We start from the raw sequence: 24,949 nt of genomic DNA on the forward strand, positions 1-24,949 counted from the left end.
TGCACGTGCAACATGTGAAATGACGGATTTAATTGATATAGACGTAACTTTTTAAATTTTTGATTAAATGCTTTGAAACTTATAATATAAGGATATATTAGTAGCATAGACAATATGACATTGTCAAATAACCAAAATCTCACGGGCATGCACGTGCGCTTTGCTCTGATTGGCTGAAACTAAAGTCTCGATATCTTTCTTGTTTTTTTACGAAATCCTTTGAAATTTTGAAAATAGCCATGCATTAGAATATCCTACAACATGATATATAGCAATTATCATGAAAACACGTGCATGCACGTGCGCTGCAATCTGATTGGCTTAAATTTTAAATAGCTATAACTCCTTTGATTTTCAACCAAACAGGATGGGATTTGGAACATAGATAGATATACTGGTCTACTACAAGAAAATACGGTGAACATGCACATGCATACACGTGCATGTACGTGCGCTGCAATCTGATTGGCTGAAACTTTAAACAGCTATAACTCCCTTGGTTTTCAACCAAACGGGGTGGGATTTAGAACATAGATAGTTGTAACGAATATCTACAAGAAGGTATGGTCACCGTGCTCATGTATGCACATGCGTGCACGTGAAATGGGTAAAATAAAAAATACACTTGAATGAGCGGGTTTTTTTTTTATACTTTTGGATCAAATACTTTAATACATGTATTTAGTATATCAAAATATATAGCTTGTGTAGACAAGATAATATGGTCATTACGCACATGCATTCCCATGCGCACGCGTGCAATGCTAAAATTAGAATGAACTTGGCGTTGTTAAAGTCAAAAATGCATAGATTTTGTCCTATTTAATGAAGCTTACAGGGAATATGGCACCAAAAGGGAGTTGGGGAGCGTTTGGGGAACATCTGTAACGGTTCCCGTTACAATTAGCACTAGTTTGACTTGCGTTTTTGACAGACAGCAGGTTCAATGTCCAGTGGCCAGATAGCTCAGTTGGTAGTGCACCTGTCTTGTGATTCAGGGATATAGATTTGAATTGTGGTCTGGCCATAGTGTTTTTCTCCTCAACAGCTTCACCTTCATAATGCATGTATTTGACATGGTGGATGTCTGAAATGTGTGTCAGTCATTTCTGAGGAACTCTGACATTCTAGAAAAGCACAGTAAGAATTCATAAGGCATAAATCACATGTATCTTAATTTATTCAGGCAATACTGCAAAAATAGTCTTTTAAACAGTTATGTCAAAGTTCAGGTCATTTAACATGAATAATGGATCATCAAGTTAAATAATTCTCCATCAAATGTATGTCCAGCAAAAATCCACAACAGGAAGCTCCTGTCTTCCCGTTTCCAGCAGACTGTCAATTGTACCATTGATATCACATGAAAATATTTAATATTTTCACAACTGCTTTACCTAAGATTTTTTTTAAATCAAAGCACTAATAAAAAGATTTCATCCCAACCATTTCACTGGTAATATCTGTATGATCCATATTTTTGACAGTTTTGAATTCTTTTTGGGGGAGTTAATGCACAAGCTAAGAAACTGATTTCCACCTAACTTTTTATAATTTAGTGATATCCTTAAACTGTCACACCCTCTTAAATTGCCTATTCCTAAAATCAAGACTCCTCTCCATCAATCTTTTGTTGAATACAGGCACTCAAACAATGTTTGTCCCACAACTGCTCTCATTTAATCATCCGATGGATTAAAGAGTTCACATAACCCACTGGACTCATCCTTCTTCTCTAGGACCCCTGTGGACTTGGGAGGTTTGATTCTAAATATTGGAGGTAAGTCTTTGTATTGGGACTCCCGTTTAAACTCTTCACCAACACTTTTCTGTAAAATGAAATAAAAATCCATTTCTTCATTAAAATTACTGAAAAAATTTTCAAATAACAAGTAGGGACAGAGATAAAAATATCAACTTTATGTATATTTTATAAAATGTTAAAGTCTGTGTGACTTTCATGCATTTTTAATATTCTCATGTTTTAGTAAAGTTTATTTTTATACTTTAAATTGTCCCTATACAAATCTATACAAATAAAAGTCTACCATTTTTAATGTTTTGCTGAGTGGGCACAAAAAAAAAAATTAATGTTTGACCACAGAGTGAGATGTCGATAAAATGTTGGACCGCTTATGTCATAAAATGGGCAGAGCTTAATCTCATTTTCATTCGTTGGTGTTCAACAGTGACGGACCTGAGTTACATCAGGGAAGACAGTACAAATTACAAAAATGTCAAAAAAAATTAAAATAAAATGAAAGGTATAACAAACATTTATTGACTGAGTTTGACGGCAAAATGCGTTTTGTTGACCCTTGAACCAAACTGTCTGCCTTCGGCGTAATGAGCTCAGGCAGACAGTTTGTTTCTTGGGTCCAACAAAATGCACATTTCCCCAGGACTCAGTCAATAAATGTATACAAGAGGCCCATGGGCCTTATAGGTCATCTGAGCATTATGCAACAACTTTCCAGTGATTGAATTTGATTCATGTTTTAAGCCAGATGTGGCATTCACAATTTTAAAAGAGGCACCATTGATCATCATAACAATACACTTAGCAGTTGCTTAGTTTGTTTACTTAATACCCATAGGCAGGGTAGGGAAACAAAAAATGCATTTCAACTAATCAGTAATATTCAGCAATAATCAGTAGTGCCCCCACCACACTTAAACCCCTGACCCTTAGGCCTAGATCCACACATTGCACAATTTTTGAAAAGGCATCCTTGCTTTACAAAAATATTTGATTAATACCAAGGAGCAGATTTCAAACAATTCATTCATTTTCAGTATATAAGTACAGCCCCCCCCTCTGTGGTACCCCTGACCCTGGGCCCTGAAATTCACAATTCTGGAAGATTAGGGCCATTGCTCATTATAACTATACAGGTAGTTCATCTGCTTAATACCCAGGAGCAGAGAAGAAAATTTTCAAAGATTTAATGTATTTTCACTATATAATCAATAGAGCCCTGTCCTAAAACCAGAACCCCGACTCTGGGGCCATAAAATTCACAATTTTGGAAGAGGCATTCTTGCTCATCATGACTATATGTACTTAGTTAGTTTATTTAATACCTAAGAGCAGAGAAGAAATTTTTCAAAGAATTCATGTATTTTCACTACATAATCAAAAGAGCCCTGCCCTAACACCAGAACCCCTGACCCTGGGGCCATAAAATTCATAATTTTGGTAGAGGCACTCTTGCTCATAACTATGCACTTAGTTAGTTTATTTAATACCTAGGAGCAGAGAAGAAGATTTTCAAAGAATTCATGTATTTTCACTATATAATCTACAGAGCCCCACCCTAACACCAGAACCCCTGACCCTGGGGCCATAAAATTCACAATTTTGGTAGAGGCACTCTTGCTCATCATAACTATGCACTTAGTTAGTTTATCTAATACCCAGGAGTAGAGAAGAAGATTTTCAAAGAATTCATGTGTTTTCACTATATAATCAATACAGCCCCGCCCTAACACTAGAACCCCTGACCCTGGGGCCATAAAATTCACAATTTTGGTAGAGGCACTCTTGCTCATCATAACTATGTACTTAGTTAGTTTATTTAATACCCAGGAGCAGAGAAGAAGATTTTCAAAGAAATAATGCATTTTCACTATATACTTATTTAGCCCCGCTCTAACACTAGAACCCCTGACCCCAGGGCCATGAATTTCACAATTTTGGTAGAGGACTCAATGCTGATTACAATCTTGCAAACAGTTTGACTGCTTGATGTCCAGGAGTAAAGAAGAAGATTTTTAAAGATTGCATTAATTTTAGTGGTTTTGGCCCCACCCCTCAGGCCCCAGGGGGGCAGGGATCATGAAATTCATAATTTTTGTTCCCCTTCACCCATACATGCTTTGTGCCAAATTTGGTTGAAATTGATTCAGTGGTTGCAGAGAAGAAGCTGAAAATGTTCAAATGTTAATGCACGACGGATGACGCACGACAACGGACGAAAACGGATAGCAATAGGTCACCTGAGTTTACTAAGGTGACCTAAAAAGAATCCTCTATTGCTACCTACCCCTATCACACCAGAGAGTAACTTCTTAAATGTGTCTCGTTTCTTTTTGTCATTCATTACTGGAATTTGCTTCTGTGCTGCCATCTGGAGGATTTTACCATCAAGATCCTGAAAATAATTGATCAGCATACGGTATAACAAAATCAAAAAGAAATCAAAACATTGTTTCTAAAAGCCATATTTCATACACTTTGTCAACAGAGTATAAAGGGCATTCTTACCTTCAGAGCTGAAGGATTACAACTTGGAACTTGCAGTAAAACATTGCCTAAATCTGGAAAGGATGGTCTCTAAAATAAAAATAAGGCTTACATGATAATGATGATAGAATTCATTACACATCCTTCAGAAATAAAATTCTGTAAGATAAAACAAGAGATCCTTGGACCAGCTGTTTTTGACTGCGCAACCATACACTTAGTTGGAAAGTACTAGTGTTAAATGAAATTTCCAATACCTGAAAGTATGATTTCAATTTTTGAAAAAAATACAAAAAAGAAAGATACGAGCAAATTCAATAAATTGTGGTCCCCCGCTTTCGGTGTCTTTGTGGTTGAGATGTCATTTTTTATGACATGTTGTGTGTAATATGAACATCCTATCATATGTCATTTATTTAGAAATCATCACTGAACTCCAAGGTCAAGGTCAAAGGGTTAAAGTTCTTGGTATCCAATGAAAAGTCTTCTCACAAGGATTACATATGTGAAGTATAAAAGCCCTAGCCCTTACCATTCAAAAGTTATGGTCAAGGTTAAAGTTTTTTCATAAGTACGAGAATCTCCAAGGTCAAGGTCAAAAGGTCAAGGTTGTTGCTATCAAATGAAAGGCCTTGCCAAAAAGAATACATATGTGAAATATGAAAGTCCTAGTATCTACTGTTCAAAAGTTGTGGCCAAGGTCAAAGTTTTTTAAAAGTAGGTCAAACTCCAAGGTCAAGGTCAAAAGGTCAAAGTTCTTGGTATCCAATGAAAGGTCTTCTCATAAGAATTACTTATATGAAGTAAGAAAGCCCTAGCTCTTACCATTCAAAAGTTTTAGTCAAGGTTAAAGTTTTTTCATAAGTACAGAAATCTCCAAGGTCAAGGTCAAACAGTCAAAGGTGTTGGTATCCAATGAAAGATCTTGTCACAAAGAATATATATGTGAAATATGAAAGTCCTAGTATCTACTATTCAAAAGTTATGGCCAAAGTGAAAGTTTGGAATTTTTGTATAAAAGTGGGTCAAACACCAAGGTCAAGGTCAAACTTGGTGGTACCAAAAGAAAGGTCTTATCACAAGGAATACACGCGTGAAATATGAAAGTCATAGCTCTACTAAATCAAAAGTTATGGGCAAGGTTAAAGTTTTTGTGACGGACAGATGAACAGACTGACGGACAGCTAGACGGACAGACAAATGAGATTTAATGTCCCCTCGCTTTCGCGAAAGCAGGGGACAACAAAGGCAATAAAATGTAAAATACAAACTCAAAGTTGAAAGAAATAATACACAAAGTAATGTAGATTTTTGTATTTTATGCATTTACTTAATACAGGTAAACTTCGGTATCTCGACATCGGATATGTCGACAACCTGGGATATGCCGGCATTATTTGCTATATAAATGATTTGTAAAAACTCTGATATGCCGACCTCAGTAATGTCGACTACCCTGCTTATCTCGATGTTTTTCACAGTCCCAAGAGCAAAATTTACCTAGTATATGTCGACATTGGGGCAATTTTTTGCTCTACTTAACCTAATTGTTTGTAGCTGGTCGCTCGTCATGCACGGACTACTCCATGTATCTCGACGTGGTCAGAGATTTACACCTTTCACACCCATGTTTTGACTACATACTGCTCTGTAGAAATGTGTTTGTAGAGGAATCCCAAGCCCCTAGGCATCTCTAATACGTTAATTGTTTAATGTTTAGCTTGGGTAATATGATTGATAAATCTTTTCGATTCTGAGTAAATGTAAAACCGTTTATTTATGTCGAAATCTATAGCTAACAAAACTTAAACATTTTATTTAAAAAATGTAACTGAATAACAATGAACAATATACACATTGAATTCAATTTAACTTAAAAATTGTGGTAAAAATGCATTCAACAGGAATCAATCAAATCTACGACATGCACGACTACTGCATCAGTCATGGATGCATATGGAACATCACTAAGTTTGTTAAATGCGCAATTCCAATTAAATTTTGGTTTGAAAATTAAATGAAAATTAATGATGAATGATTATGAAATAAAAAAGAAGTGAAATGAAATAATTTTAAAAAATATACGCATTAATTTTTTTCCGTATCTCGGAAGTCGACTTTGTACTGTTCCGGTTTGGAGTTTATAGAGCGTATTTCGTATCCTGTTCTAACAGAGCTAGTGGCACGTGGATCAAATGCTGGATGGAAAACGGTTTTTAGTAAAATGAGATATAAAAGGATATAAAAGAAAGCATTTCATAAATAACATTTGTGAAAAACATCTTAGATTTTCTAATAAATATAGAGGGATAGCTGAAACAAATGAGCTACAGTCTAATATGAAGACATGTAGGTACCCGTAGTTATACGTCTGTTCAGTTTACATGTAGGTCTATGGTTTTACTATGCAGTAAAATTAAGGACGTTGAGTCTCAACTCTGAAATCTCGACACCTCGGATATCTCGACATTTTCCGACTGTCCCGTCGACGTCGAGATAACGAAGTTTACCTGTATTGTAATATGACTTGTAAATGCCATATTGCAAGAACATGACTTGACAATTGGACAGTTGATCTACTTTTAACAAGTATTAATTTTCAGCAATATAGATATATTATCCAAAAATTTTCTCTCTCTCATAAAATGCAGCAATAATAAATAATAATAAATTCCTCACATATATTTCCGAATGTAAAGTGCTTCACCGAAAGCAAAATATTACTACTTACCAAGAGTTCATACATCTGCATGACCAGTCCTAGTAAGAGAGCCTGAGAACCCTCGTGTTGGCCGTGCATCTGTAGTCCATAGATAACACTACACAGAAAATTAGTGGCAATGTCCAGCGTCATATTGCCGTTACTGAACAACTGTAAACAAAAGTAATAGAAGGTGTATACAAAACATACTCATTTTTCCCCATTAGCAGCATAAGCATTTAAATGACAATGGCCCTTAACTCCATAATGATAGATAGTTATTTTTTGCACATAATAATTTTTCTGGTCCTCTGGGATTTTAATAAATCACTTACTTGTCTGGTTGTGGACCAACAGAGAGGGACTGATTTATTGCAGGCTATGGTGTCCCTCCAAGACAGTGCCCCAAACACACACATCATCACAGAGGGGTATATACTCTGTACAACCATAAATAAAATGTATGAAAACTGTATGAAACTAAAAATACATTAACACAGACTGTAAAACATATCACAGATAACCAAAAAGGAGGAAACATTTATATCCCTTTTATACATTCTCTGCACATTACCCCCAAAAAATTTCCATGGTATTGTTGTGGGAAAATGAGATTTAATTTTGATACAGATTATTTTTATTGATGTTGAATATGAAAGTAGAAGTAGAAATTCTTTATTATTTTTTTGTTTATATTATAGCAAGGTGTCTATAAAACTGGGAAGGTCCATGGCCTCTCTAGGAGATATAACACTTATTGGGTATCACAACTATTGATGAAAGGTAAATACAATTTTTTGCAATTCACGAGATGGCAATACTGTTAACATTTATATTTTAGAATTAAACCTTGAGATGGATGCATTTAAAAGGAAAAGAATCTATGCAACTTTTAAAGGGCTTATGCAACTTGATAGACAGTAGAATGTGGTCTATGGTACTTTTTAATTAAGAATCAAAAATTAGAAAATAAAGTTGATTATATATCAAATATATATACAATTGTTAGCCTGACCTCAGTCTTCATACACATTTGTCCAAGGTCTGTCATCGGTTCTTCTTTATGTGATGTGGGAATGTTTTCAGCATCATCCATCTTAGCATCATCAGACAAAGGTTCTTGTTTTAACTTGTGAAATATTATTCCTGGAACAGACCAAAATATTACAAAGTTCATTACTAAATAAAAAACTGAACATTATATGCATGCATAGAAATTAAATACCCTAAAACTTGAACTTGTTCTGCATTTCATCCTTTTTATACCTTTGTACTTTTTGTACTTTGTACTTTATTGTCCTTGTTATGATCAATGTAGATTACAATATTATGATATATTCAATGCTCAATGTTACATGTAGGAAAACCCTATTATTGACATTATCAACCCTACAAGTATTAAAACTGCCAGGATATATGTAACTTTTTAAAAAGGTGCTTTAATATTAGGAAGGAAAACCTTCAACAAACCTGCTATGCTTTGATATTTTATTTTATGTATGTTAATTGTTGTTTTTATGACTATATGCCAATGTATGATGGTGTTGTCAATAAATGAATTGAATACCTGGCAAGTCAATGTACTCACTAGGTAGTTTATAAGTTACTCCTGCACTCATCTAACAAGCCCATGTACTTCCTAGTATGTTTGTAATTGATGCCTTTGCTCCTGCAGTCATTTAAAAGTCAATGTACTTGTCTAACAAGTCAAAGTACTCCTGTACTCACCTAACAAGTCAATGTATCCCTTGTGAGCTTGTACTAAACTACTCCTAACTTATCCAACAAGTCAATGTATCCCTTGCAAGCTTGTAACTACTCCTTACTTATCCAACAAGTCAATGCATTTCCTAATGAGTTTACTATAATTTCTCCTATCAATAACTCATAAGTCAATATACATACTAATTTTTCCCATACAATATAATACTCACCTGTCATTAAATCTCTTTCAATTGGTTGAATAAATTATTTCTGTACATGTACTTTATCTAACAATCCAATGTTTTCCCTATTGAGTTTGTAAGTTTTATAATACTGTTATTATCTAATAAGTTGATATACATGTATTCCATACCGAGTTTGTAAATTTAATAATGCTGTTATTACCTAATAAGTCAATGTATTCCCTACTGAGTTTGTAAGTTTAATAATGCTGTTCTTACCTAATAAGTCAATGTATTCCCTAGTCACCTGCCGAGTCAGCTGGTCTTCCAAAATTTCCTGGGACTCCATATTGTCCTCACAACCATCTTCACTAAAATTAAAAAGACAATTACTTCATATCTATGTGACAAAAAAATAATAAAAGATATAAACATTTATCATTTTTTTCCCAGAATACTTTAAATCAAAATTTCTTTGTGAAAAAAAATTATGGCTAAATGAAAGTATTTCCAAGTCATATTCATTTGTCAAAATCCAAAGACATATGCATAACACTATATTTCCATACCTTATTCTTTGGTTAATTTGCTGCCATTGTGAATTCAATTTCTGTAAGAAAAGTACAAAAATATAATCTTTACATTCTTATAGAAATCACACCTAGGAGGTGTACAGCACATTTTTTAGAAACAAAATAAAAAACCGAGTACCAAATCTGATTTCACTTACTTGATAAAAATAAGGACAAACAAATTCTAACAATGGTATCACAGCTACATTATACAGGTCCTTAGGACAGTTGATAATGTAGGGCTTCAATATGACTCTTACAGGGAAGTTAAGGGCAAACAATGATAAAATAGTGAGTCAGTCCTTTTACTTCTCTTTTAAACAATTCACAACCACAGCAATTCAGATTTAAAAACTTCATTTTTTTAAGAATTTGGATTTACAATGTACATTGAAAACTGTCTAAATCCAACACTGTGCAATATGTTTCCCTTCATTAATGAATCAATATGTACAAACATATAGAAATATGAATCATATCTTATACATTTGATGCATATCAAAATATGCATATACATGTATAGTGAGAGGTATTTACATGTTAAACCTTTATTTCAATCTTAAATGTATATATCTTGTCACAAAACTTGATGGGATGCAAGGATTTTAGTACTGAAATCCTCTGTGAACAAAGGATATTGATGAATGGTTTGGTTCTGTAGTCTGGCAGATAGTCCAGGTTTGTGAACACAGTTGATAGAAGAGACTGGGGAAGATACGGAATGGCATAGAATTCATATCCCAGGCACTGGCCAGCATTACCCAGGATGTGGCAGCTACAACACACAATACACAGCCTCAATACAACATTGTACATACTACTAATGACAAAAGAATGTTCCTACTGTAAAAATTTACATCTGAAGGAAGGATCAGAAAGCTGATAACAAAAGAATAAAAAAAAAACTTGGAAAGAATTGGATTGGAAAAATATTGCACTAGGGCCTGAACAGAAGAAATCGTGTCAATGACCCATGTCACTACGCAAATTATCCCACATTTCCATCTACCATTGATGCCAAGGCATACCCAACAAACAAGACAGTGATTCCTTAAATCAATACACCTGAAATTATGAGATAACTAGAACTGTCCAAACGGGACAAAATACCCCCGCTGGGTTTTTCAGAAGTAAGTTTTTCCATAATAAAGATATGTATCAAACACGAATTATGAAATTTTACTTCCAGTGACCTTCAACTTCCCCAAATGACCTTGGGTCAAGGTCATGACACACCCTTGGGTCATGGGCAATCTTTGAGTGAAATGAGAACCTACCAAGTTTATCCATAAGAAAGATATGGACCGGACACGAATTATGAAATTTTTATTCCAGTGACCTTGAACTTCCCCAAATGACCTTGGGTCAACATGACAAACCCTTGGGTCATGGACAATCTTTGTATGAAATGAGAACCTACAAAGTTTATCCAGAAGAAAGATATGGACCGGACACGAATTATGAAATTTTACTACAAGTGACCTTGAACTTCTCCAAATGACCTTGGGTCAAGGTCATGACACACCCTTGGGTCATGGGCAATCTTTGTGTAAAATGAGAACCTACCAAAATTATCCATAAGAAAGATACGGACCGGACACGAATTACGATATTTTTCTTCCAGTGACCTTGAACTTCCCCAAATGACCTTGGATCAAGGTCAGGACACACCCTTGGGTCATGGACAATCTTTGTGTGAAATGAGAACCTACCAAGTTTATCCATAAGAAAGATATGGACCTGACACAAATTATGAAATTTTTCTTCCAGTGACCTTGAACTTCCCCAAATGACCTTGGGTCAAGGTCATGACACACCCTTGGGTCATGGGCAATCTTTGTGTGAAATGAGAACCTACCAAGTTTATCCATAAAAGATATGTATCAAATATGAATTATGAAATTTTTCTTCGAGTGACCTTGAACTTCCCAAAATGACCTTGGGTCAAGGTCATGACACACCCTTGGGTCATGGGCAATCTTTGTGTGAAATGAAAACCTACCAAGTTTATCCATAAAAAAGATATGGACCGGACACGAATTACGAATTTTTTCTTCCAGTGACCTTGAACTTCCCCAAATGACCTTGGGTCAAGGTCATGACACACCCTTAGGTCATGAGCAATCTAAGTGTGGAGTAGTAGATTCTAATGTCCCTCTGTAAGAAAGATATGGACTGGACACGATTGCACAGACAGCTAGAAAGACAGACAGATGGACAGACGGACAGACGGACGGACGGACAGACAGACAGACGGACAGTCGGATAAGGTGATTCCTATATACCCCCCCAAACTTCGTTTGCGGGGGGTATAATTAACACACCTGTAATCATGCATTGTTGTAAGGAAGTTCTGCATTCTTGTGACAGGGTTCTTACACACTGGAGAACTGGTATTGTCCACACTTGGCATAGGGATTCCTGTCCAATATAAATGTTTACTTCAATTTTCAAAGAGTTTATTGAGTGATCTGATTTATTAAACTTTAATATACAAACAACAGATGTTTACAAAGAAGTGAAAAATAGAAGTTTACCTGTATGTATCTTAGTAGTCTACTTGTGTACCAAGTCATATTGAAATCAGACAAAAAAAAACATTTTGAAAAATTGTTTACAGACAGAGGACAAACACGTTTTGTAAGCCCAGCAGAACTAGAAATCTGCTATTTTACAAGGAAATGCATCTAACTTGTAATATCAAGTAAAGCCAGAGTCTACACTTAGTGAAGGAGTCTTATGCCGTTTAACTGAAGATGGATCTACCTTTAAAGAGTAAGCTTAAGATATTTAGTAACAAATACACAACTGCACTCTCCAAATGGTGAGATTCAGACATTTTACATAATTAAGTACCTAAAATTGCATATTTTTCATTCTCCACCAGATCGAAGGACTTTTCAAACTCTGGATGTCGTCTCTGTAACATTTCTGGATGCCAGCTGCCATTCATACTCCTGTTAACAATAAAGTTAATTTAAAAGTATGAAAAGAATTACAATGTTCTACTTTTTTTCCTAACAAAATACTTCAGCCTCATCCAAAAATAATGATATTAAGTCAATGAATTAAATGGATTAGATATGGACTGTAGAGACCAAAGTCAACATATGCAAGCTATGACATACTTCATAAATAACAGGAGGTTCTCTAGCATTCTAGAGACATGGACAGTTGCTGGATTCTTTAATATCGGAGAACCATCCTCTTTTTTCAAAAGTACAAATCCCCCATTTTCTGCAACCTTTACAATAATATAAAAAATACATGGTTGGAAGCCAAATGCAAAATCAAAAGTTCAATATGCTTAACCATTTTACCATGATAAATTTACAATAAGCTTTACAATTATGAGGACATGTAGAGTATTTGTCAACTGTAATTACAACTTGAACATGTACTCAACCTAAAATAGAAAATCAGACCTGGATCTCCTCTGGCCATTTGCTCCTTTTTAACACTGCCATCAGCATGGTTATACAGTAAGTTATCTATAATGCACAGAAACATACATTAATTTCATAAATATGTGTTGTAGCTGAAATTTCCATTTAAATCTGATATCAATATAAAGTCAATATACATGTATTAACAAAACAAAACATGCAGAGGCAAAGTCATCATTCCAAAATATGACTCAAAATCATTGTTATGATTGTGTAATTTGCTCTTACATGTGATCTGTTGATTCCACACGTGTCCTCAGAGCTTGGTTCTACAGGGGCTTGATCTAAACCAATGTACGACATCCACTTGTCTGCCCCACTAAAGGCCCTGAAATACACATTGTATGATACAGAAACCATGATCTGCAGCTTGTTAATAAATGTTTGATTTCCATAGATTTGATATACATACTTAGTGTATATATAATATACATTATGTAACTTACATCAAAATAAAAGTAAAAATGAAACATATTGATGGTAGGTAACAGCTCTCACATGGAGACCTGAGGGAAAGAGAAGAGGAGGACGGCCAAAGAACACCTGCCGACGCTCTGACGAAAGAGAAAGGGGAGAACTGAGCTGGAGCAGCTAGAAGAAAGGCCAGGTTGTAGCCAGCGACCGTTGTAAGTGGTGTTCTTAATCAACATAAAAGTATAAATTCACATTTTTACAGTAAGTAAGAGTTTTATGAAACTTAACTTACGACTTAAACTGTTCTGACAGCCACAGTTCCTTAGCTGGTTGTAGGATTTCTTCAAGAAATGTGGACTGCTTCTCATAGTTATTAAATCTATTGCTGAAAATAATACAAAAATATCATAAGTAAAGTAAATGTAGACAAACAACTAGAAAAAAATTAAACATTATAGGTATCACACAAATAAGAGTATTATAAAAATCTACTTTTAAAATTTGAAAATCTTTAAATTAGGCTGTTCTAACCACCTCTTTCACACAAAAATCATGGATATAAATTGCTCACCACACAAGAATAAGGGCCTCTGTGAGTATACATTTCTCCATCTGAGACAGCTGTTCTGTATCTCTCGAGATGTTCTGTATGTATCGGTACAGTTCATCAAACACAGGCTGTATCAAAACATAAAATCTGAATTGATCAACATTGCTTTTGTCTGGACGTAGTAGGTTTTGAATACATACACATTCTTCAAAGTCATTTTTATTTACTGAATTGATTTTTTTGTATTTGAATACAAACTCATTCTTGGAAATATTTTTTTTTTCTGATTTTATTTTGTTATTTTGTATCTATTAATACTTACAAAAATGAGATCAGTTTGAGTTTTACAGATGGTCACCAGCATAGAACAGGCATGTTGCCTGACGTTCTTCACAGAGCGACTTCTGTTACTCTTAGTTTGTCCAGGGAAAGCAAACGTTACTCCGGAAAATATCTGTCAAGGAAAAACAAAACATTCAGCTCAAGTTAACTTTAGTCTCACTCCTTCCTACAAGAAAATCGATCTTAAAAGAGAGAAAAAAAAAATCAGAATTCTTAAAAGAAACATTGACAGAGAGAATATAGAGAGAGGAGTGCGAAAACGATATTTTTTACCTTCTCCAGCATGGCCGGGATAGTTTCTGTGGAGTATTTCAGGAAAATCACCAAAGCTGATAAACAGGACAGCAAACTGGACAAAATCAGGGGATCCTGTCAAAACCCATAAAATTCTGCTTTGTAAAATATGGGCAGTTTTTCACATAAATTATACAAGATACCTGATTTCGTAATTTTCCAGTGTTTTAATTAACAGTATCGTATTCGTTCATATTTTTATTTCCATTTTTCACACTTAATCAACATAATGCGATATCAACAAGTTCTTGGTGCCACACCTGTGACTGATAGGCTAAAGCACTTTTAAGTAGAGCCACTCCAACCTCAGGATCAGGGGTAAAGTCAGTCAGCCCTATACGGGACATCACACTCTCTATAAACAGTGTCATGGCATCCCATTCCAGGAAAGAAGGGGAAGACAAGTTACACAGTTCACCAGCATCAGCTCCTAAAAACAAATTGATTAGCTGTGATTTAACAAAATGAAAAGAAAGTTTAATAAAAACAAATCTACATGAAAAACTGAGCTAAAAAATACTTATCAAGTATTCCAAGTCAATTATTTGATTCACGTTTCTTTTTTAAAATTCTTTACTTATTCAAAATCCTAAAGTAACCAGTTTCTAAAGGTATACACAGATAGTTTACCTGTTTATATACGTATGCACAGGAATTTTACCTGTTTTCATAGGTTATCACATGGTAGTTAACCTGTTTCTAAAGGTATACGAAAGGTAGTTACCTGTTTCCATAGATATACACATTGTACTTTACCTGTTTCTATAGGTTTACACATGGTGGTTTCTAGCCACTGTTTGGCAAAATTGAATGCCAGCTCTGGTTGTAACAGGACTGCCTGGCGAACAGTGTCTGCAACCTCTGATCGGTATCCTAAATGTCAAACAGAATTGTTATACACTGTTATACATTGTTATAGCTACACTACTCCAAAACATATAAGTTACATGTATATTAAAATAAAATCCACTTTTTAAAACTCTACTTTCGGTATAAAACACACAGGTAAACATGAATATTTCCAGAATAAAGATTTATGTTGATTTGAAGATGACTATAACATGCGATGGATATTATGTAACCTATTCCCTTAGAAAGTTGACAAATAAAGAATTCAAAGACAAAATAATTATTCATGAAATTAAAAATGTTCATTTTAAATTTATCCAATAAATGAAGAGTTTATATATAAAATATTGTTAAATTCAATGTTTATCAGCATGCGTATACTTCTTAGGAGAATAAAAACAATAATAAAAGTATATTCTGTCATACGTGAGAAAAAAGCTGAAAAATCTTCATCACTGTCAAAATCCTGACGAGAGTAATCACAGCTTGGCGAGTTATTCTTTAACGGAAAACCCACCTATAAATAGTATATTAGAATTTAAGACACATCAATTTTATACAGATGTATGTCCATAAAAAACTCTATAAATTAAATGTTATTTTAATGTGTCATGACATACATGTACAATGTATGCATATACATGTAAATTTACATATAGATGCATATTCTTTTTTCATTTTTAACACATAAATTTCAATTTACCTTCAGTAGCATCTTGGATGATGTTTCAAATAACTTGGGTATAAATGAGAGCAGAACAGCATCTTTACTGATGAATTCATGCTTCATAAAGGCTAACCATACCGACTGGGTATAGCTACTTAGTATCTGGAAGGAAAAAAAAACAAAACTGATATTCCTGTTCATTTGTTGTTATTCTTTCTTTCCTTTTTTTAATTACAAGATGAGAATCTTGCTAACTTCAACAGTTTGCTATACATTCAGACTAAAAAGAATTTTTTTGTGTACTCTGTTGATTGGTTTGATAAATCAACGATATGGTCAAATTTCACCCTGGAAAAAAAGTTCTGTGTATGTTACTTTTGGTATTTTCTTAATGACTCTTTTTCCTCTCATGGTTACCTGACTTGGGTGTTGAGTAAAAGCCATTAAGGCTTCTAGGTACATGGCAAAATTAGGGGGCTGTTCACAGTCTGGCACAACACCCTGCAAGGACAACAGAAACATTTAATAAAAGGTAGTTACTTAGGGCCTCATCATACAGTAACAGTGTTCATCTCAGTATAAAAGGAATTTGATTTAAAAAAATGTTTCCCTAAGGCCTAACATGTTTTGGAATTATTTCTTGTTGTATATAATCTATACTTATAAAATTATATCCTTGAAAATGTAATTTTTGCAAGAAGACCATATATTAAGAAAAATAAAGTTCTCAAGAATGAATGATGTACAATATAGAGCATTTTCTTTCAATCCCAAGATTCAACCTACCCACAATGCACAGACTTGTTTTCCGAGATCAATAAGAACTAAACAGAGCTTCTTCAGGAACAGATAGTAATACTCGTCATGAGCGGAACTCTTCTCTGCTGCCCTACAATTCAACATGTAAAAACTTCCACTCCTAATATCGGCATGTGTGTGCCTGAATAAATTAAACAATGGAGTCAGTCAAAAAAATTTTTTTCTAAGGTTTAAACTTGCAACTTACGCAGCAGTGCTGAGAATTATTTTCATTGCTTCATCACTGAACAGTACTAGTAATGGCTTCCTTTCCTCAACCTTTCCCTGTAAATAGAGACAAAAATCTAAAATTTAAAAGCTTTTGAAATAAAATTACTGTATGGGGGGAAAATAAATCGCGGTGTTAATATTCACTATATTCACGGTGTTAATAAATCCGTGAATTCAAGAAATAGTGAATGAATTTTCAATAATCTCCATGTTTTATTTGGAAATTTGAGAATAGACTATGATAGTTTGACTACGACAGGTTGATATACATGTACATGCAGTACATGGTCGTTTCAGTAATTACGAGTAGTATTCGTCATTCAATTATTTTAATTATCACGCTTTACTTTCATTCAAATCAGCAGATAATAACTCGTGTTTGTTCAAAAGCTGTTTTAATAGCCAACGCTACATGTTTCATCAATAAACATAGGTAATCAGAGATTACAGAGCTCACCTCAACGAATGTTGTCTTTAAGTAAGGCAAAGTCACACATTTAACCAACAAAAAGTGTACATTCCAAAAATGAAAATATTCAAGCAATTTTGATCTGATACTTTGAAATAGACCTACATAAAAAATTTAAACTAGCTCTTTTTCATGAAAATGTAATCAAAATCCAGCATCTGAAGCAAATTTGAGAGTTATCATCTCTTGATGCAACATTTGTGCAAGTTTGGTTTATACAATGTTATATAAGCCTTATAGTTTTTTGGTAATAGACCTGCACCCGTAACTTTTACCTGATCTATTATCTGAAAAATGTATGTCGAATTCAGCATCCGAAGCAAGTACATTAGTGTGCATCCTAAGATGTATCGTCCATGCAAGTGTGCTCATTATAGGGCTCATAGTTAATTGGAAATGAAACATGCATCAAAAACTAATATTTTCACTCATCCAGAAAAAGTACCTGGTAGGTCAGATTCAGCATCCGAAGCAAGCCTGGTAGTATGCATCCTTATATGTGTGTTAAAGAACTCATAGTTACTTGGAAATGAATCATGCACCAAAAACTTTTACCTAATCACTCAACCAGAAAATGTAGGTCAGATTCAGCATCCGAAGCAAGCCTGGTAGTATGCATCCTTATATGTATCATCCATGCATGTTTGGTCAACATAGGGCTTACAGTTACTTGGAAATGAAACCTGCACCAAAAACTTTTACCTGTTCATTCAACCAGAAAATATAGGTCAGATTCAGCATCCAAAGCAAGCCCGGTAGTATGCATCCTTAGATGTATCATCCATGCAAGTTTGGTCAACATAGGGCTTATAGTTACTCGGAAATGAGACCTACACCAAAAACTGCACCAAAAACTTTAACCTGATCACTCAACTGGAAAATGTAGGTCAGATTCAGCATCCGAAGCAAGCCCGGTAGTATGCATCCTTATATGTATCATCCATGCAAGTTTGGTCATTAAAGAACTCATAGTTACTTGGAAATGAATCATGCACCAAAAACTTTTACCTGTTCACTCAACCAGAAAATGTAGGTCAGATTCAGCATCCGAAGCAAGCCTGGTAGTATGCATCCTTAGATGTATCATCCATGCAAGTTTGGTCAACATAGGGCTTACAGTTACTTGGAAATGAAACCTGCACCAAAAACTTTTACCTGTTCATTCAACCAGAAAATATAGGTCAGATTCAGCATCCAAAGCAAGCCCGGTAATATGCATCCTAAGATGTATCATCCATGCAAGTTTGGTCAACACAGGGCTTATAGTTACTCGGAAATGAGACCTACACCAAAAACTTTAACCTGTTCACTCAACCTCAAAATGTAGGTCAGAATCAGCATCCGAAGCAAGCCCGGTAGTATACATCCTAAGATGTATCATCCATGCAAGTTTGGTCAACATAGGGCTTATAGTAACTTGGAAATGAAACCTACACCAAAAACTGCACCAAAAATGTTAACCTGCTCCAAAAACATTAACCTGGTCATTCCTTTGCTGAAATTGCAGCATCTGAAACTTTGACTGGTACAATGAAACACACTAGAACCATCTTCCATGCATGTCTAATCAATATAGGACATAGAAGTACTTAAAAAGAAAACTGCTCCAAAAAACTTAATATAACCTGGGACGCCGACGCCAAGGGTATTACATAAGCTCCCCCAACTTCGTTGAAGCGAGCTAAAAACATGTGGGCCATGGGTTTTGATTACCCGTGCGTAACTAATTTTACCACAAGTATTTGTTAACAAGCATATTAGCTTTTATCTACATTTTGGTTTTAAAAAATCATTCAAATAAATATCGAACATACTGAACATGTGGAAGATATTATTTCAACGAACAACATAAAAACATTTACTTTCGTCCAATGGTTTTTCACCACGTTGTATTGAAGATCTTGGGTGCACATACACTCATCGTAATAGCATATAGGAAAGTCATTTGACGTTTAGAGTTTAGGACTTTTAATAACTGCACTTGTTTTAATTAATTATTAATAAAATCTATCAATTTTATCTAAACCTACCCTGTTGTCGTGAAATAAAAACAGCACTTAAGAATGTCTTTTACATGTAACTACGGTATGGATTAAACGAATATAGACAAGGGAGGTAACTTTAATTATATACCAATTCTGCGAATTCAAGAAACCGTGATCATGTCAGATGAGAGAAAACCGTGAAAATTACAAACCGTGAAATTAATCCCCTGTACAGTACCATATTAATAAATAGTACCTTAGCTGTTTTAAGAAAATTTAAAGATTAAAATTTATACTGGTGATAGGAGAAAAGGGATTTATTGAAAACTTGATACAATTAGAGGTCCTAAAAAAAATAGCTGAGAGGAAGTAACAACCTTTCTCATTACAGAATAAATGAGAAATTTCTTCCTTTTTCCCTACAATCGTAAGCAGACATTCATACTTTTCTCCCTACAATCGTGAGCATTCTTTTTCCCTGCTAAAGTGAGCAGAAACTGCCTTCAGAAGTTCCTACCTTTCTCTCTACAATTGTGAGCAGACACCACTGTCAGAAGTCCCTACCTTTCTCCCTACAATCGTGAGAAGACACTCTGCTGCCAGGAGTTGCAGACTACTGTTGCCTAGCAACAGACACAACATCTGTAACAGGACACTGTTGTTGGTGAATATGAGGCTCATACTGATCCAGTCTAGATAGCCGGCTAGAGTGTACAGCACCGCCTCACTGACCCTGAGGTGGGCCTTACTCTCCTGAGGGTCAGACTGAAATATAAAACAGTATGTCTGAAATACACCTCTTCTGTAAAGGATCACATTTTAAAACTATCAATTCTCATTAATGTTCATGTTCATTTTTATGCCAATTTTTTTTTTAATGTATTCATCCATCATATATTTTGTAATTTATCTACTATACTCTCTAAAAATAATTTACCTATTCCTATTTCTGTCACATGCTTATATATTCTGGTACAATCAATATTGACAATATCACTGTCCATTTTTAATTTCACTGTCTCAGTACCATAGTGGAGACAATCAGTCACTACTGTATGGGTCTTATTCACAAGACCAGTGACTTTCAGTCTGTAATGCTTTCAAAAAAATGGAAAATTACCAACCAAGTTGAAATTTTCAGATCAGACTTAAGTAGAATTACACTCATGACCTTCTTTACAGGAGGTAAAGGAAAAGGTAGATGAAAAAAAAGTGATACAAAATCTTTAAGTCAACATTTTTATACCAAACAAATCCATCTTTGCTTAGTTTCTTGATATAAAAATATATGTACTAACACTTTTAGCAGCGAGGTCAGTATGAATTCTCAGGAACTGGACAAACATCTCAAACAAGTCCTTCATGTTGGCTGTGAGCCCCAGCATGATTTCCCTCCTCCTCTGTTGAGGGATGGTCTGTAACAGGACGGCATCCTCCACCAGTCGGAGGTACACCTTCAAAACCAGCTCGGTCTGGGTCTCCTAGAATAGGGGTGTACAATAAGGAACACACTGGTATAGATATCACTTGACAAAAATGCAAAAAGTGACTTTATTATTTCTAACTCAATAATAAAGGCATTCTTCTTACTTAGTCCTCTATGTAAAGATGTTTTTTTTATGGTTTTTTAAACATATTTTGCCCAGTAGTTCTTGAGAAATTTTTTTTTTAGAAAGATGCCACCAAATTTTCAATATTTCTAAATTATCTCCCCTGGAAAGAGGGCATGACCCTTCATTTAAACAAACTTGAATCCCCTTTACCCAAGAATGTTTTGTGGCAAGTTTTATTGAAATTTGCCCAGTGGTTCTGAATAAAAAGTCAAAAATGTGAAAATTTTACAGACAGATGAACAGACAGACTGACAACAGCCACAATGTGATCAGTTAAGCTCACTCAAGCTTTGAACTCAGGTGAGTTAAAAATCTTTTAAAAATAACAGCATTAAATGCTATAATTAAATTCCTCTAGTGTGCCCTACCCCCATTTGACACAGTTTGTAGAGATCCTCCTGTAGAGTAGGCCACAGCTGGGGCCACTCCCTCTTGGCAAGTTCTACAGTGATTCGGGCCACAGCATCTTTAATGTGGAATTCCTCCTCAAGGATCCCCAGAGTGCCCTGAAATGAAAAATATAAATACCCCTCTATTCCAAAATACTTAAAGCAAACATTTTAGGAACATTTCTTTTAGTGCATGTTACAAGTACCAACATATTCAATTTTTTAATAATATATATACTGGCAAAGACAACACAGTATTGGGCAATAGCAAAGCTTATGTCGTCAGTTTTTGTCTGTATTCTCATGGTGGAAATGCATGTATAAATTTAAGTATTTTACAGAAGGAATTTCTACACTATTGACCAAATGTCCAGAATATCTAAAAGTCCTTGAAATCTCTTCACTTTGGTCCCAATGTATCAAAATGTTTCCACTATAGTGTCATTGCATAGGAATCAGAAGGTGGCAATGCTTTTAATTGTGAATTCTGCCTTATAATTGTAAAGAATTAAACCATACAAAACACCTTTTTTTCATATTACATTTGTAATTAAATGGAAAGTGCAATTTCTAAAGTAAATCTGTAATTTCCAAAGGCTAATTTGTCATTTTCCAAAGATTAATCTGTAATCCATATTTTGATAAAAAATCAAAATTTCCAAAGAAGTAAAGAGTCGCTACTGCAATTCAGCTCATACCAAAATGTATACACGTACATTTCAAGTTTTTTCACCTTTTATGAAATACTCTTTACTAACTTACATTTGCCATAAACTGTAATGCATTTGTCTTCAGATATTCTTTTTCTTCAGTTTTCATATCAATCCACCTAAATCTAAAACACAATGTATTAATAGTAAAAACACAGGTAGCAGGGTAATCATAGGTTACAAAGCTTGCCTTGATGAATGTTTAACATCTATAGGAATGATATGTGTAACAGTGAGAGCAGTGACTCTTATTAACTAAATGTTCTAGTAATATGCTACTACTGGTAGATAATGCATGTACTTCCATACAAGTTTCGACTATGTATAATCTATATTTTTGGGAGGGGGAATATTTCCAAAACTTGACCAATTGTTTTAATTCTCTTACAAATTTATACAAGTCAGGCCTCAGGGCCATAGACAAGCTTCACTTTTGGTCTCAGTCTTACTTTTCCAATATTTACTCCTTTGGTAAAAGTGAGTCTGAGATTAAAAGTGAGCTCATTCGAGTTTTATGGCCCCTGGCCTGATCATACTGGTAAGACAGATGCTGCAATGGAGGTATTTTTCATGATGAAAACATACATAAAAAGTACTCTAGAAATCACTCCAGAATTTCTAGTAACCTCTTTATTCTTCATTTGAAAATGAATAAAATTAATATTTGAAATCAATCGATTATAATTCTAATATTCTGCATCTGCATGGTTATTCCGATAATTGATTCTGAAAAAAATTCTGATTTCCCATCATTAAGTTTAGCCTATCAGCTAGGCAAGCTGCCAAGATATTGAATACAGTTCAGCAGTATTATCTTACTTGATGGCATGTTCAAGCAGTTGTAAACCAAAATGGCGGATTACAGGTTTGTAAGACTTCTCAGCTAACACAAGACCCACTGGAACACAGAATGGAGATGATTCCTTAAATTCTTCACAAATCTGTCATGAAAAAAATATTGCTATCATCAGAGACAAACACTTTACACATACATATATATAACTGTAAATTAACATTTTGAGCATTAACAATTCCTCTTTTTTTCCAAACTTAATTATAATCGTCATGATTTTCTTTATTAAATTAAGCTGTTTTGTAATTAACCTTATAAGTTCGTACCCCAACCCTAACACCCTAACGCTAACTATTTTTCTGAAGAACAATTATTTTAAATTTTTGTTAAAAAGATATAAACAGATAAAAGGTGAAAGTACGGAAATAATTATTTTTTTAATAAGTATCATAACAGTTCCAGTATATATATAGATATATAATGATACACTAGAAACCAAACGTAGATGAAATGTGGGGAAATAGACTTTGGATTGGGTCTACATATTATATATAATGAAAGAATAACTTCAAAAAGATTGCAGTGGAGTAAACAACATCATGATGGTCCAACCTTGTGGGCGTTTTGTCTGTCATTTTGCGAACTTGATGGATTCAAAATAGTTTCTATTGCATTAGAAAGTTCGGCAGCTAGAGCCGAGACTTGTGGGTCCATTTTTACGCTGATATCATCCACAGGTCATATCTTTTGTGATGCATCTGTCATTTTCCACATGGTAAAAAAAATTTATATGGAGTTACTTCCCGCTTTTAATCACTGACTTTTGATCCCGATGTACAAATTTTGTTTTCAATTTTTAGATTACTACTTTTTATTTTTAAAATGACATAATAAAATATCACAATTATTTTATTACTTTGAAAGTAATACTTATAAAAAGTAAATAGTATATTCTAATATAATCGATAAACTAATCAATTAATTTCTGTCTTTGATCGGGATCGATATTCAGACTCCTCCTAAAGTTCTTGATCGAAAGTCGGCAAGGCAACTTCAACCAAAGAGCTAAGGTATCTTTTCAAGTACTTCTACTTCTACTTCTCAAGGATAAAGCTTTTTGAAAATTTCAGGGGAAGAGAAATTATTTAGAGAAAATGTTAATAACCCGGGCTCAACAAAACCAATCCGAGAGGTGGTAAGGCCAAACAAAAAAATATCTTTGTTTACTGTTACATGCTGAAATAAAATAGGGTTGGTAGGTAGGATTTTTTTTTTATTTTATTGAATTTTTTATACACAAATTCACATGAATTGGTTGAATTACAAAACAGCTTTACCATTGTACGATGCCTTACTATTGTTTGGGCTTATAATATATACAGGTGTCTCATTATATTGCGATACTTAAATCTTTTGCATAAAAAAGTGTAATTTGATTTTTTAAATTTAACTTTCATCAAATGATATTAATAAAGCAAACTATGGCCTAACTTTTTAGTATCAAATTATTTTCCAAGCTTGCATCGTCTAAGTTGTAGTCTATTTTTAAAACAGGAAGTCTCATTTACCTCCTAAATTGGAGAGTCTCATAGTATCGCGGTATGGGAAAACATGGAAACTTGAGGTTGACATGGACTTCAATTCTTACTTTTTATTTTACCATGTAATTTTACATAAAAAAATAAACAATTATACAAACTAAAGACTTTCAAAACATGAACTTTATATGGATTTTACTATATTATAAACTCAGTGGGCTAAAAATAATAAAAACGGAAATCGATTTCTGTAAAAGTACGTTTTATTTGAATAATTTTTTTTTCCGACGCATTTTCCATACTTTTTAATCATCACAAAAATTTACATTCAGATGACAGACTGATATTTTTTTCAACAAAAAGCATATGAGCTATGCATCTGATTTTTTGGAATATTCCGCGATACAATGAAACCCGCGATATAATGAGAATCGAGTATAAGTAATATAAGTGGTA

The 24,949-nt window shown here is 34.2% G+C and overlaps 1 protein-coding gene across 1 annotated transcript; it reads right to left on the bottom strand.

Annotated features, from left to right (window-relative positions):
- Positions 1-1,162: 1,162 nt before the first annotated feature.
- LOC134234957 (exportin-5-like) lies at positions 1,163-23,763 on the bottom strand. Its single transcript, XM_062717039.1, has 32 exons — positions 23,568-23,763; positions 22,982-23,103; positions 22,215-22,287; positions 21,432-21,569; positions 20,749-20,931; positions 20,015-20,215; positions 16,974-17,050; positions 16,754-16,856; positions 16,385-16,468; positions 16,004-16,129; positions 15,727-15,817; positions 15,208-15,324; positions 14,712-14,881; positions 14,431-14,526; positions 14,138-14,269; positions 13,837-13,943; positions 13,558-13,650; positions 13,080-13,179; positions 12,831-12,896; positions 12,534-12,649; positions 12,262-12,362; positions 11,730-11,826; positions 10,035-10,180; positions 9,564-9,658; positions 9,403-9,443; positions 9,113-9,204; positions 7,963-8,093; positions 7,283-7,387; positions 6,978-7,118; positions 4,268-4,336; positions 4,047-4,154; positions 1,163-1,829 (listed from the first exon to the last, which is right to left on the bottom strand). Exons 1-32 carry the CDS (start codon positions 23,667-23,669, stop codon positions 1,680-1,682), a joined length of 3,573 nt encoding a protein of 1,190 aa, XP_062573023.1. The 5' UTR covers positions 23,670-23,763; the 3' UTR covers positions 1,163-1,679.
- Positions 23,764-24,949: the final 1,186 nt, after the last annotated feature.

Source organism: Saccostrea cucullata, unplaced genomic scaffold, assembly GCF_032062105.1.
Source record: "Saccostrea cucullata isolate Sc308-1 unplaced genomic scaffold, CSIRO_AGI_Scuc_v1 ctg617, whole genome shotgun sequence".
NCBI lineage: Eukaryota > Metazoa > Mollusca > Bivalvia > Ostreida > Ostreidae > Saccostrea > Saccostrea cuccullata.